General features: G+C 43.4%; 1 protein-coding gene across 2 annotated transcripts; it reads left to right on the forward strand.

Annotated features, from left to right (window-relative positions):
• The first annotated feature begins 1,150 nt into the window (after positions 1-1,150).
• lmx1a (LIM homeobox transcription factor 1, alpha) lies at positions 1,151-13,503 on the forward strand. 2 transcript variants are annotated; one of them, XM_037115054.1, is made up of 9 exons: positions 1,168-1,329; positions 1,424-1,458; positions 1,864-2,044; positions 9,219-9,439; positions 10,052-10,236; positions 11,073-11,150; positions 11,539-11,629; positions 12,056-12,235; positions 12,941-13,503. In XM_037115054.1, the coding sequence occupies exons 2-9, from the start codon at positions 1,431-1,433 to the stop codon at positions 13,081-13,083; spliced, it is 1,107 nt and encodes a 368-aa protein (XP_036970949.1). In that variant the 5' UTR covers positions 1,168-1,329; positions 1,424-1,430; the 3' UTR covers positions 13,084-13,503. The 2 variants fall into 2 exon arrangements, with proteins under 2 accessions (XP_036970950.1, XP_036970949.1); XM_037115055.1 differs by lacking the exon at positions 1,424-1,458 and having other exon boundaries at positions 1,151-1,329.
• Positions 13,504-15,494: the final 1,991 nt, after the last annotated feature.

Below are 15,494 nucleotides of genomic sequence, written 5' to 3' on the forward strand. Positions count from 1 at the left end.
TGAGGGTGTGAATGACATCTTCTCAAAACCAGTCTAGGTTCTTGGGGTTTCCAGAGGCTTCGATGACACCCGGAGGAGCCAGTATGTTGTTTTCTTCTTGTTTTTGTTTTAGTTTTTTTTTTGTTTTTTCTCTGTTGTGTTTTGGATTTTGAAACAAGTCCCCATCTACTTCAGCTGTTTAGGAGAACGCTTTAACAGTGTTCTGCTATGTGGCTCCAGAAGCGTCTTGCAGACTATAAAACGTCTGTCTAACCTTTCATCAGCACAGAGGTGAGTAGTTAAAGACAGAATATTCACTTTCGGGCAAACTGATAAAGGTTAAAAAAGAACAACTTTAATGTGCAAAAGACTGCATGGAAACTTGTTGCCTTAAACCACCTCAGTAAAGCCACATTCGTTGGCTTTACTCAAAACCATTACTTGACAGAAATTACGTTTTTTCTAGCAGTGTGAGTTGTACAAAATAACTTTCTCCCGTTAAATACCACACACAACACATATAATAAGATGAATTTAGATAACACTATCATCCATAGAGCTAACACAGTTCTTCACTTTACTAAAGGTGGTTTTATGTCAAGGATTAAACACTACATTTTCTGGCAACACACAGTTACCAATGTCTTCATTATTATAAAAAAACAAACAAACAAACAAAAAACTTGACTGACATAGAAATATATCAAAGACACACATCAAGTTTCAATCACATATGCCAGGCACCAGGAGAGTTTGTACAACATTGGTTTAACAATGCCTGCTGGGAAGTTTGGATCGATCTATCTATCTATCTATCTATCTATCTATCTATCTATCTGTCTGTCTGTCTGTCTGTCTGTCTGTCTGTCTGTCTGTCTGTCTGTCTGTCTGTCTGTCTGTCTGTTTAGTGTGACCTTTAACCTGCTCTTTACTGGTTTCTAAGGGGAAAAAAAACTTGTGCGAGAGACATGGACAGACAGAGAGAGAGAGGGAGAGAGAGGGAGAGGAGAGAGAGAGAGGGGGGGTGGAGAGGTAACCAGCACCTGCACATGGAGGAAGTCTCTCTCTCTCTCTCTCTCTCTCTCTCTCTCTCTCTCTCTCTCTCTCTCTCTCTCTCTCTCTCTCTCCTTCCCGTTCACTCCTAATAGGATAATTGATAGATAGCCTAAACAGTCAATAACAGTGGACTGAGAGAGGTCGTCTGGAGCTCCGAGGAGGAAACTTTCCGCTCCGAGCAGCAAGTTGCAGCAGGACTCATCTCCGGAGATGCTCTGAGAGCGACCGAGGAGGAAAAACCTGAGGAGCAGAACAACTTTTCTACCGCCCGGAAAGTCGCTTCTTCTATAAAAGGTTTGAGGCTTTACTGAACTTTAAAATGTTACGTGCTACATTTTACCCCTCCGCGGCTTTTGATTGATATATATTCCACTGTGTTTCCTCACAGGAGCGCAATGGTTGATCGACCGGCTTTATGCTCCAGTGAGTAAAAATAATTCATAGATTATTGTTTTATTTAAAGCTTAAAGATTTAGATTTGTTTTCTTTTTTCTTTCTTTTTTTTTTTTTTAAATGGTAATTTGATTTAATATTTAACAGACGTTTTGGATTCTCGCGATATTTCTGGCACATGTTTTTGATCAATTTAAACATAGGGTCAAAACAATTAAAAACAATTGACGTCTCAATATAGCTGTAATATCCACTTTTTTAATAAACAAACGTGCCTTAAAACACTTCCCTGCGTCATTATAACGAGGTGAGGTCGCATTTGAGCGGTCCCTCCATCAAACTTCGCTCGGCCACATCATCAGCCTGATGGTGTTCTCAGCTGCGTCCTGCTGATTGGAAAAGTGTCCTAATTAAAGGATTTCCCCATCATTGCAGATATGGATCAGAGGGCAGTGTGCGCCGGATGCCACCGGCTGATCAGAGACAGATTCCTGCTCAGAGTCACAGACGGCCTCTGGCATGAGGAGTGCGTGCGGTGCGCGGCGTGCGGGGACGCGCTCCAGAGCTCCTGCTTTCTGCGGAACCGCAAACTTTACTGCAAGCGGGACTACGCCGAGTGAGTGTTCACCCCCGCCGACTCTTCATTACTGTTTTTCTTCTCACACAGCTGAAATCTTAAAGCACTCAAGCGCTGACGTGTCACTTTTAGAGTGCATTTTGTAGTTTTGGGAAGACATTGTAGACATTTCAGTGGAGAAAGATCTTCCTTGACTGATTTATTTATACCCGAACAATCTGAACAAACGAACTGACCTTAAATGACAAAACAATTTCATACCGTTATAAACACTCATACTTTGTTTATATGTGGCGGACCCTGCCACCTTTCTAGACTCTAACAGAGATGGGGACCTTGTTTTCCTCTGAGAACAGCATGTTTATTCAGTTATGTGAAAAATAAATATATGATGTATATAATAAAAGTTTTCATTAACATCGTGAATATTAAAATTCTGACTTTGAATTTTCTTCTCCAAAGAAGAAACTTAGGTCTAGATTCTGACTTCACACATTGATGTAATTGGTTTTGCATTGAGAATTAGAATTTGATTTAAGCCAAACTGTTTTAATTGGATAAAGTCATGTGATTGGGTCAGTTTTTCTCCCTGCATGTCCTTGCATGAAGATATTGGAATTCAGCAGGTTAATGCTTGGTAAAGACTAACTTCAAATTTTTTGATACACTTTGTGGCAACAATTTCTGTCAAACTGTGTCTAATATGCAACAGTATCACTTTTTAGTTGCACCCCATTTCTTGTTTGAACACAAAAATATTTTGGAGTAGCCTGATGATTTGGTTATTCTAATTCAGTTTCATCTGTGCCACATGCAAACACGTCTTAAATACTCTCCCAACATTACTGGTGCATAGAAAAATATCTCTTAATATTTTTTTTTTTTGCTAATGTACTTTTAATCTTGTATATTATGGGCTGTTTATTTTATTATATCTTATCTTATTCATTTTATCCTATTTTTTGGCCCAGGATCCAAAAACTATTGTGTGTTATTAAGCCAGATCTTTTTTTACAACAGGACCCTTGTCCAGATCTGACCTTGACTAAGAATGCGTGTGTGTGTGTGTGAGAGAGAGAGAGAGAGAGAGGGAGAGAGAGAGAGAGAGAGAGAGAGAGAGAGAGGAGAAACAAGTGATTTCTTTTCATGGTAACTTAAAAGTTTCGCTTCATACTTTGTAGTTTTGCATATTGTACACAGTTTGTAGCTTATGGCAAAAGCATTGTGTCGTGTGCGTGTGAGTGTGTGTATGTAGTTGTGTACGCATGTGTATAGTTGAAGTTGAAGTCCAGGGAACTTGGCACGGCGCACTAAGAGAACAAGGTGACTGTAGGAGGAAGGGGTGGCGAGGGAGCTGGAATGTGAGAACACTATTGCATAGTGTACATCCACACACACGCACACATGCGCACATGCACACACATGCACAAAGCAACACAGTCACACCTTCACACACACGTACAGCACACAACCAGGGGTAGAGCTCAACTGACACATTGTCAAAATGTGTTAAAATTTCGAGGCCCATTGGCGTGGCAACTGCAAGCTGGGGACAACATATGGTCTCGTCGATGAGGCGGACCCCTCCACTCCCCCCCCACCACCCCTCCCCAAAACTTCCACCATCATTGCCCATCGCCGACTCCCTCCTACCCGCCCCACGGCCACTGCCTCATCATTCTTCCTCCAAAACATGCTCTCACCTAAACAAGAGCCAAAGGGAAAACAGGCAGCAGCTCACATTATTGCTGAACAGTTTAGTGACGGTTGTTCTGCCAAGCGGGCGGAACAAGAACACTCGTCGGTCCAAAATTCTCATCGCCATCGCGCTTCCAGACAGCTAGAAATCACTGACATGGTGTTTCAAGACATGCCAGTTTTTTTTTTTATATGTCGTCAAACAGATAAATGAAATCAGAGTGGATTCTCATAAAAACAAGTTCAGAGTCCTTAGCGCGATCAGAGGCGATCATCGCTCTTGGCCGCGGCACAGAGAGGAGAGCGGGGCCGAGAGGTAATTAGGAGAGCAGAGCCATATGTCAGAAGGTCTGGTGCATCCCTATAAGAGAGGCGCTGGGGCTGCTGTGAACTTATTTTGGGGGACAGTGCGCTCCATGAGCCCTGGCGTTATGTGCCGTGGCATCTGGAAAGCTCCGCTCACAGCAGCCCCAGCGTTGAGCGTTGGGACGACGCCCAGCCGACCGTGAGATATCTGACCTGACCAATTAGCAGGAGGCCTGGTGCCAGAGCTCTGCCTCCGGGGTCTCCACCTCCCCGCTCGTCCTGTCCGGGGTTGTGGCACCCACTAACACATGAGCGCCATTTCTTCTTCTTCTTCTTCTTTTTTTCCCCTCCAAGATGAGGGCTTTTAAAACTCTGCCAGTGTTTCTCTCGCAGTGCAAACTGTGATCCGCTCCCTCCCTTCTTTTGATCCGCCAGCTCGTAAGTGACGATTATTCCATACTGTGACAACATTTGTCTCTTACCACACGCTGTATCTTCTGTCTGAGTCCCACCGTGGTTTTTCAACCCTTCGCCCATGCGGCCTGTCAGCGCCGGCCGGACCACCACGTAGGGCCTGTTCATGGAAGCAGTTTACATGATGTCACTTATCCTCTCTCATTACTGGGTCCGAGAGGATATTATACATAACTGGCATCATGTTGGTGAATTATTTAGCACATCAATATCAATGTATGGATTTTTATTTATTTTTTTTTTGTTATCAGAATATGAGGAGGATTCATAACAAAACAGACAGGACGTGACAGGAAGCAAGTTATCAGAAAAACTCTGGTTTGATGGAGCTACAAAAAAACAAATAAAAAAGATCAACACCAACAAACATTAGAGCAAAAAATGTCAATAAAAAACCCAACAAAAGTAAAAAAAAAAAAAAAAATGGCATTCAGCGTTAACAGTCTGGCACCTGAATAATATCACAAACAAATAAAACCGTCAAAATTAAAAAGACGTATTGAAGTTATTCACTCTGACACCTCGAGTTCACCTGGTAACAAATTTTGATATTTCTATGTAATTCATTTATTTCAGATATGGATATATATGTTGCCATTAATGGTAACATATATATCATTGTGTATATATATGGTAACATATATATCGTTTTTTCTTTTTTATGAAACAAATTTTCAGGCTGTTTGATTAACAGTTTGACTTTAAATTTATCAATCAGAAGTGTAACTGAAGGAATTTAAAGCCGTCAAAGCCTTCACGGAGAAACTTAGCTGACTGGTGGGTCTCATCCCCAGCATCCTCGAATGCCGATGTTTGCCCGAGGTGTGACCCCATCTTTTTCCAGGAATGCGCATTCTGTTGCTTTAAACTCTGGCAGCAAGAATGTGATTCAAAAGATCGAGAACCGTCGATCGATGTTCTGTGGTGGAGTTTGTTTGAACTCCGTGATTTAATTCATTTTCTAGGAGCTCAAAACATCATGGTGAACTCAGATTAGCCTGCAGACCAAGTGAGCTCATTGTTTATGTCTTCAGCAACATTTATATATGTAATAAAAAACTCACTGAAGCCTCTGGCAGTATTGATGGGGTTGGTATAAATTCCAGAGATGGCCACTGGAGATTTTCTGAATCTGGTAACTCATTAAAGACTAGTTGATCGTGATGATGTGGATAGATTTACTTTTGTTTTGGCAACCATTCCTCTATCCTGAAAACATTTGTCTTACAATATTTCTTACATTTTTTAATATTTCTTAAAATGGCACTTACTGATGTCGAGGTTTTACTGAGGTTTATTTGTACAAAAACAAGACACGAAAATAGTGCCTGAGATAATGAGAATAAATATTCCAGACACAGCTGCGGTGTCCGTGTAAGTCACATGGTTTGTTTTTTCCTGACCCGCAGCAGTCGTTGGGCTCACACAATGCGAACAACACACACCGTGCTGTAATTTAATGAAGCAGAATGCAAATTCCTGTCTGACAAGCTGATGTTTAGGTTGGTTGGACTGTCAGTAGATTTAGATTGGCTAAACGGTTCAGTGGACAGGGTGGACTGGACATCAGATTGGTCGTCAGATCGGCGGTGTGACTGTCGGTGCACTTGACCCGCAGATCTGTATCTGATACGCGCTCTCTGCTGGTGTGTGTGTTCGGAGAAGGATCCAAGCGAACCTGATCCAGAAACAGGATCTGTCTCTCTGCATGTCCACCAGACCAGCAGTCTGTTTGCCTGAGCACCAAAGGTCAGCGCTGAAGTCACGGCGAGAACAATGAGAGGGGAGGGCTTTCGCTCCAGAGTAGATGTGTATGTGTGTGTGTGTGTGTGCCTGTGTGTGTGTGTGTGTGTGTGTTTGCATTTCTGCTAAACACTCATCTTATTATACAATGCATCTCTCTACCTTTAGAGTGCCTGACCCTGTCCATGTCAGTGTGGACGAGAGCAGGATTTTGCTGACTTATTGCTCTGTAATGATCTTGTCACTAATTGCCATGTCGAAATCCAGCGTGACTGAGTGTTCCCGCTCTGGCAGGGCCTCTGGGCCAATCAACGGAAACTCTGAAATATTAAACACCTTGAGCTGCTCCATAAGTATTGGAGCCACTCTTACCTTTGCATTAACAACGCTTAAGAATACTGGGCGTAATAAGACGAACTGGACGGGGCGTGTAATGGAAAAGCGGTTCTCGAAAACCCGAATGATCTCACGACATTAATGCCCGTAGTTCCTCCTTCACTGACATCCAGCATTAGCATCACACTGACACATTAAATCAAGTGCTGCGCCGCAACATTCCGGGTATTTCCTCCGCCACGCTTCCTTTGATGATGTTTGGTTGATGCATCGTGCGTTGCCACAGGAATCCACATACCACAGACGGTATGTTGGCCATATTAAAGCGCATACCACTAAGGCTGTGAGGCAGACGACTCAGATGGGTCCAGTGGCCCGGCTGACCCTCCTGAGCCGCTGGGAACGGGGCTTCACCGTTTCCCCAGCGACCCCACGGCAACAGCGAGGGGTCCCAGCAATGTTTGGCTTCAGGATGTAGCATCTCCAGACCTTTTGACAGGGATGTCTCAACCTGGGTGTCTTCTCTCTGTTTAGTCTCAGCTTTTGTTTGTTGTTTGTAAATATTGACATTCATTTTTGCATCTAAAAGGAAGTCAAGAGCAGTGTTTGTTTTTTGTTGTTTTCTTTTACTGAAAGCTAATGTGAAATCATTGTTCAGGTGTGTTTTACTGGAACCACTAATGCTGATATGTTCATTGTTTTCTGACCAGAGAGCAATATACACATACACGTCAAATTAAATACACACCTTTATCGCACTGCTGTCCCATTGCGGCTGCACATGTATGGAACAAAAACAGTCTGGGGAAGAAATGCTTAATGATCAAATTAGACTCACTCAACTCCAGTACAGGTTATTGCTGGCCACTCACAACCGTGATAGTAATTTGTCAAAAAACACTCATAACGTAGGTGGATATAAATCACCATGCAAACATGTAGGACTGAAAGGCATGAAGTGTACAATGTGATATGTAGCAAAAAAGGACCCACAACTGAAACCATAATTTATGTAAAAATTGCTTTTGTCATACAATAAATCAATTTCTTTGTTATTAATTTGTCTTGATGGTTCAAATCCAAAAATAAAAGAGCTTTTAGCACAGCATCTCTACTGATTACCATGATCAAAAGTAAAAAAAAAAGGAAACATTCAATTATTGATTTGAATAAATCAATAAAGTTTTTCCAGTGATGGAATGTAACTAAGTAAATTTACTCAAGTACAGTACTTTTTTGAGGTACTACTTCTTCACTTGAGGATTTCCATTTTCTGATACGTCACATTTCCACTCTACTACAATTTGGAGGCAATTATAATACTTTTATCTCACTATATTTATTAAATAACTTTAGTCCAGCCAAGTCAAAGCCAGTTTTAAAATATTTCTGTTTTATCAGCAGTTGGATGAAAAACAAAAAAAACAACTGATTCAAATAATCAGAAAAATGCTGAATATCTGCCTGGACATCATCATCTGATCCCTAGTATAGAGTATATACATGTAGATATCTGTGTAATTTAATTTTGGTTGTATTCCTGATTGTCATTAAATATCAGATACTTTTAGACTTAAACTCAAATAATATTTTAGTAGAATAGCTTTGCTTTTTTAGCCGGTGGTACTTCTTACGCCACTGAGTTTGTCTTATAAAATCATATCTGCAGCTGCTCACATAGACAACCAGTCTATCTGAAGAATAATATGTTCCACTTGTCCATGATCCTTGTGTTGATCAGTATTAGAAAAAAAAACTTCTCATCATTCAAGTTAGATATTTTTATTTCACACAAACCCCTCATGCTCCTAAATTTTTTTCTAATGGCTACGTGTAACGAAAATAAAATTCAAATCTTGACTCAGCATCAGAGATATTGGTAGGCTTATCTCCTTGTTGGTCCCACGGAGTATATTTATGTGTAAAAAAAAAAAAAAAAAGCTGTCACTTTCTCATGCCTCTGGGCTGACTGGTCTGGTGACCCAGTCAGGTCTGGAGACAAACACCAGCTCCAGAATGATGACGCATCATCCTGCGTGACAGACCCAAAATGCCGCGGTGTCAGCCAGCGGACAATGGTCCTGCTGCTTGGGGGCTGGCTCTGTCTTTGTCCCGTTCTGGTTAAGCAGACTTAGGGATAATTCCGCGGATAATTCATGGGACCGGCGGCTCAGCCTCTCCCACCGGGACATCTGATTCCCCCCCTCTGCCTGGAGCCATGGCCTGCCGTGAGCTTTTCTCCTGCCTCCCCAGGAGCACAGCCTCGGACACGGCAGCCGGAGCCAAGGCAACAGTCTCTGAGGCTAAGCCCACCAGTCCTGGTTGCCAGGCGCTAAGATGCACACCCGCCACGCTGAGGGTATGTGTCTGAGTGCTCGGGGCAGGGAGGAGGTGGGGTCGAGGGGAGAAGTCAGGTTGGCAGTTGTTTTGAGTGACAGCTCGACTCAGCAACATTCCCCGAGTCAACCAGGCATTTTTTTTTTTTTTTTTTCTCATGGAGTCCCGTCTTACTAAGGTGTGAGGGCTCCTCAAGTGTCCTGGCTGATACTCCAGCTCAAACAAAAGCATTTCTCTCTTTTATTTACCGAGCTCTCATGCGATTTCTCTCCGTTTTTCCTCCCTCGTTGCTCCCCCACCCTCCCGTCCCTCTCTGCAGTCTGTTTGCGGTGCGTTGTGGGGGCTGTGCGGAGGCCATCTCTCCTGCAGAGCTGGTGATGCGTGCGGGGGCCGCTGTGTTCCACCTGCGCTGCTTCACCTGCAGCGTTTGTTCCTGCCGCCTGCAGACCGGAGACCGCTGCGTCCTCAGGGAGGGACAGCTACTGTGTGCCAGAGAGGACTACCACCAGTGTCTGGCCAGCCCGACCTCCTCCGACACAGGTACAGGCTGTAGTGGACAGTGTGTTCTGTGTCCCATCACCTATGGGTTGTTCTGTCTGTTTCAAATGATCAAAGCTGTTTAATCCACTCATGCTCTTTTTAAATGTACATAACATTATTTTTGACTAGATTTGTGACAGTTCAAGATGAAACTGGGAAGTTGTTGTGTCTGATACTGGGCAAAACACTTTAGTTTGGATAAATTACCCAAGAGTAATATGTAAAGATAACCCTGAAACTGGGTCTAAACAACCCGGTGGTACTGGGTAAGGTTCCTACAACTTAGCAACAAAAAAGACAATGTAATTGGTCGTCATGGTGGCAGGCATTGATCAAACGCTTTTGTTTTAATGTTTATCACTATGACTAAAACTAATGCTGGCTACCATTTTCCCGTCTACCTATTCAAATAATTAAGCGGTCCATTCTGTCCCTTCTGGTTGGTTAAAAGCATTCTGGGAATTGTAGTAAACCACAAGCTGAAGTATAGATTGGGGAAAAGATGAGGCTTTTTTACAAAACAACTAAAGGAAATTTGTGTCTCTCCACATTTGTGTCTTCTTAATGTAAATGCTTTGTAAGTTATTAACCATCTACTCTTCCATCTTCTAGGTAAAAGCGATGATGAGGAAGAAGAGGAGGAGGAGGAAGAGGAACCTGGGAGGGTTTCGGGCAGGCGAGTCAGATCGGAGGACCCTGAGAGCAAGCGGCCCAAAAGGCCGCGCACGATTCTGACCACTCAACAAAGACGCACCTTTAAAGCCTCTTTTGAGGTGTCGTCAAAGCCTTGCCGCAAGGTAGAGTGTTCGTTCTTTGTTTTCCCTGTTGACTTCAGACCAGTGCATGTGTTTGGATGTAAATGTAGCTTCTCATCTAGGTGATATATTTGTTGCATAATGTATGTTCGGCCATGCAGGCCAGTGGTTCTTGTACTTTTTCATATCAAAGAACTCCAAAAAGGCGCAAATTAGGTCACAGAAACCTATTTCATGAGATTTCATCAGATAAGAATTCTGCTCTTCAAAGATTTATCAAAGAAGGTGACCAAAATAGTTGTAGTAGACATTTTGTGATGGCGTTATTTTCATGAATTCAATTAAAGTGAACAAAAAAACCCATCAAGGACCTCCAGGGGTGTCAGACTGCACTTTAAGGACCCCTGACATAGGCCAGCTTTAGAAGTTTACCTGCAAAAGGAATTTTTATAGGAGGTGTAGTTTTTTAATTTTGCCATGTTAAGTTGTTTTTTGTCAGATCCACCAATTTTACTGAAAGTGGAGTGAAGTAAAAACCTCTCTGCCTTAGAATGTGGACAGAAAACCATTGTATCACACTTTGTTATCCAGATTTTCAGAGAGGACAAAGAAATAACTGCTCAGTGAAAAAAAAAGTTTGGCAGGATTTAGGTGACAGGGCGCTTCAGCAACTTGTTTTTAAAAAATCCAAATGCACAAACATTAGAAAAGTACTGTGATTCATAAATGTTTGATCCTTTCTTCCTGGTTTTAAGGTGGATCACTGGGGTGCTACAGATTTTTTCTGACCTTGAACTGACCTCCTTTCTGTTTCTTTTCTCCTATTTTTTACCCCCCACCCCCTACTTCCCCCCCCCCTCCCTGAATCCTGATCCAAGGTAAGGGAGACCTTGGCAGCAGAGACCGGTCTGAGCGTGCGGGTTGTGCAGGTCTGGTTCCAGAACCAAAGAGCCAAAGTACGACAAAGAACACACACATACGCACACAAACACACACGCCCACACGCACGGTCATATGCGCTACTAATAAAAGGACTCTTTCTGCACCGTATTTGTATGCCAGAGTGGAAATCAGCCTGGTTATCTCTTCATACAGGAAACTGATGACATCTCGCTGCGAGATCACTGTAGATTAAAACCCCATATTTCCTCACAAAGTGGGCTCATGTGCGGCTTCCCTCCTCCACTGAAAGATGTCCTCTGCCTCACTGTTAATACTTTGCAATTGAGTGAACACGCTCGTATACGCCTGGGTGGTAGAGGGGGTGTGGAGTGAGAAAAAAAAAAAAGTTTTACACTCGACCTGTATGTGAGCTTTGTGTCTGACGGCTCCTTGTGTCTTTAGATGAAAAAACTGGCCCGGAGGCAGCAGCAGCAGCAGGAGCAGCAGCAGCAGCAGACTCAGGAGCAGTGTGATCACCCGTCAAATCACACAGGTATCGCACTGTTGGAAAATGTTTTAGCAAATGCATTGATACTCCTATATGACGCGATAACCTGCAGATAAAGTCAGATGTAACTCTTCCTTCTTGATGGTGCGACAGAAGCTAATTTCTAAAGAAAGAAAATGCCATGTGTTGCAAGAGATTTCTCAACATTTTGTAGAAGTGCAGGGAGTGTTAAAGTAACTTCTGCAGACAGAATCAAGTAATCAGTTGTTAAAGAAAAAACAAAAAACAAAAACGGCAGATGAGTGTCTCTTTAAAAGGTTTTTGACAGACATCTTGACACTTTTGCAAGTTGCGAAAGCCAGAAATTCTGCCCTAAAGAGGCGACATAACTATAGCAGCATGAAGGTAACACACTGCACTGAAGCTCATTAAAAGACAAAAAGTCCCTCATGTGTCTCCTCTGCTCCACAGTGCCCCCACGTGGTGGTTTAACCTCTGAGATGGAGCACCTGGCGTCCTCCTACACCCACATTCAGCAGCAGCAGCAGCAGATGGGACTCACCACTCTGGAGCAGCAGGACTACGACATGGACCCCTTCAGACAGGGCCTGACCCCACCTCAGATGCCAGGGGATCACATGCACCCCTATGGTAAAGACCTCAGTGCTGTCAAACCATGATGGAGAAATACATGTTAAGCTCTACAATGAGATTAATGCGATCAGTAAAACTAAGGAAAAAGGTTTTTGAAATGACAAATCAGGATATTTGGCAATAGTTTTATTCTTTTTAAATGCACAGTGGTAGTTTGATTTGATTTTTCTTAAGTTGAATCCCAGTCTCAGCACCATGGCAGTCTTTCCTGTTGTTGCTGTGCTGCTCTTTTTTTAGCACAAGACCAATTCATAGGACTAAATGCCATAAAAAAACATGATTTTTGTTTGAATTGTAGCTGATATTCATCATGAAGACATCAGCAAACTTCCTTACATTGTACTTGCATCCACACAACATCTTCGTGACTTCCTTGGCAGCAAACTCTCACACAATGTTCTCTATCCAAAATAATTACACGTAAGTGCTCATTTGTTGGTAGACAAAATAATTGAAAATAACATTTGCATCTTACAATATAATGTAATCTAACAAACAAACTAGAATGACACGTTAATTCAGTCAAGCCTGATCCCATGCATTATTCCCTAACATGTCACAAAATGTCAAAAAACAACCTCGACTTGTGCTGTTAAAAATAAGGGGAGGAAAAATCTGTAATCTGTCTCTTTTTGTGGATCTGTGCCAAAACTATCCAATAATCAAATTACAGCCGAATCATCATCTCTGTGTCTTTTTCAGGTTTCAAAGGTGTGTTCGTTGAGATGGACAGAGACCCTCTGTGTCACGTGGCTGACGCCGACTGCCTGTCCCTGGGCGACTCCTCTCTGCTCACCCCCATCGACCGCCTCTACTCCATGCAGGACTCTTACTTCACCTCCTGAGGGTGGGGGTCATTCTCAGCGAGGAGAAGCGGTGCGCCTCCCTCACTCCGCATCGCTCTCTGGCCTCACCGTGCATCTGTCTGTAGCATGCACGAGTTGGTTGAGGAAGTGGTTGCAGAAAATCACTGCCGAGGTACTCGGTGATGCCACGCAATACTCCATGTGCACCTGCACATAAACATTACACTACTGCCTCTTATGCTTTACAATCCCACTGTACAACACAGGCTCCTGTGTATGCACGATACTGTCGGACCTCTCTCACTATGTTTGAATGTTAGATTATGAAATTATATCTGCATCGACTAATGTAAATAGCTGTTTGGACGTGTATTTGTATTTATTCTCACAATGTGTGTATGCTGTTCCTCTTGAATGAATCAATGATGGTCAATAAAACAATGGTTATGATACAGTGAATGTTCGCTGAAAAGCAGAGGCTGATTTTTTTTTTTTTTGCTGAAGACGGTGTATTCATGCTGAGGGTCAGAGTCAGGTCAGTCCATCCTCGGCGCTTATCAGTCCCATCTAGGTGACAGGTCAGCGAGGCATCCTCCCCTGGCTGTGGGGTGGATCATCAGATTGTAAAAACGCTGGGCTATGACAGCTGTATGGGTCAGTGGCAGGTAAGCATCACATCCACGCCGCCATCATCAACGCTCACATTGTGCTCCCCGCGGTCAAAGGCCCTCGCTGCATTTTTCTGCCTTTTCCTTCCTCCAGTCGCAGAGGACGGGCGGGGGTAGGGCGGGGGCGACCACCCAGGCTCTGTGCCCAGCTGGAATGCACCAATCCTGGGGAGGGAGGCTGAGAAACCCCAGGGCGGGGCGCTCCAGACAACGGAGGGGCTGAAAGCTGTGTCAGGGGAGAATGCCCAGGGTGACACGGAGATATGAAGCCCCACTGTATGGAGTGCCTCCTTGCCCCAGCCATGAACCCTCTCCTGGACCCATCTCATATTCCCCACTATGAAATCAGACCTTGCAGAGCAGAGAGCGCAAGTCAATGGTCAGGAACAATCTAACTGTCTGTCACCATGGTATGCCACTGCCAAGCGGAGCTAAAGAAGTGTGCAGCACAGTATACCGAGTGTGTGTTTTCTTTGTATCTGTGTCTGTATCTGCTCTAAGTGTCTGCTGGCATGTGCATGTGTGCGTGCTCATGTGTTGGGAGGAACAACACTCTTTGTTGTAAAGGATCATAATGCATTTCCTCGTATCTTTAGAGGTAGATGAAGGGAGAAAAGAAGAAGCCAGACTTAAATATCAGGGAAGGAAGCCAAGGTGCTCACCTGCGAGGCCTTTTCCCTTCTTGTGCGCGAGCCTGCGCACAGTTGGCACGCTGTACATGGCTGCCAGCAGCAGTGGGTGGGATGAGAAAAATAATCAAACCGTGATCATACGGTCACAGCAGGTAGCAATAACCTCATTATTATTCTGACGGTAGCCAAACAGTTTCCTGTCAACAGTTCGGTTATTTATTGCACACTCCATGCCAACCACAGGCCAAAACCCTCTGTCTTTTAACCGCTATAATTGGCTTCATGCTGTTGCAGCGCCAAGACAGATGCACACGCTTTGCTGAAGATAGTCCTTTGGCCATTTGCAGCACATGGTTAAAGTCTGGGGGCATACTATATGCACAGATGCCGAGGGAAGAGCCTATACAGCCATACAGCGCACGGTTTATGCTTCACTCAGACAATGGATTTCTCCCTCCTTTGGTAATCATCTGTGAAACCAATAGTGGCGATCCTGTAGTCTGTTTGGGCCTGTGGCAAAAATTCCTAGCATTCCCGCCAACCAGTGTTCATCACCCTTATACAACTAATAATTTCATAGCATTGATAAATTTAATTAATTAATTAATTTTTTAAAATTTCACGTTTTTGAAAAATATATAAACGATATATGAAAGATGACAAGATTCTATTGGTCGTAAACATGCCGAATTTTTAGAAAGACTGTAAATTGTAACAGATTAAGGCTACTTCTTTGTCACTCATGGAGAAGGTCCCTGGACTCCCTTATAAATCCCTTTTAAATATTTGTGCCTGTCTATACATATAATATACATTATACATTGTATCCATTTGTTCCAGGGACGTAGGTGAATATTTGCATATACTGAGATACGATCACAAGTCATAAATGTCATTTCAACCCCACGTGAGACTCAGTTCAAGTCATCAGATTCAGTGCACTGTAGTAACTGTGGGGGGTTATGGATTGCCCCATAACCCCCCACTGCCCAGCATGACACATTGAGCTGAGACTGATAATTGATCGCCTCTTTTTGGCCAGTAAATGTGCTAAACTGACACTTTGTGGCAGTTTGGCAGTCTCAGATGTTTCGAGGCCACTTCCCCCACTTGACCCCACAGTGGAAGTTCCTATGGTGGAGGTCAAATG

The sequence above is a fragment of the Acanthopagrus latus genome, chromosome 11 (assembly GCF_904848185.1).
Source record: "Acanthopagrus latus isolate v.2019 chromosome 11, fAcaLat1.1, whole genome shotgun sequence".
NCBI classification, from domain to species: Eukaryota; Metazoa; Chordata; class Actinopteri; order Spariformes; family Sparidae; genus Acanthopagrus; species Acanthopagrus latus.

Coding starts and splice junctions, on each gene's coding strand:
- lmx1a (XM_037115054.1), top strand. CDS start 1,431: ATGGTTGATCGACCGGCTTTATGCTCCA. Junction 1,459..1,863: donor TCGACCGGCTTTATGCTCCA/GTGAGTAAAAAT, acceptor CCATCATTGCAG/ATATGGATCAGAGGGCAGTG. Junction 12,236..12,940: donor GGATCACATGCACCCCTATG/GTAAAGACCTCA, acceptor TGTCTTTTTCAG/GTTTCAAAGGTGTGTTCGTT.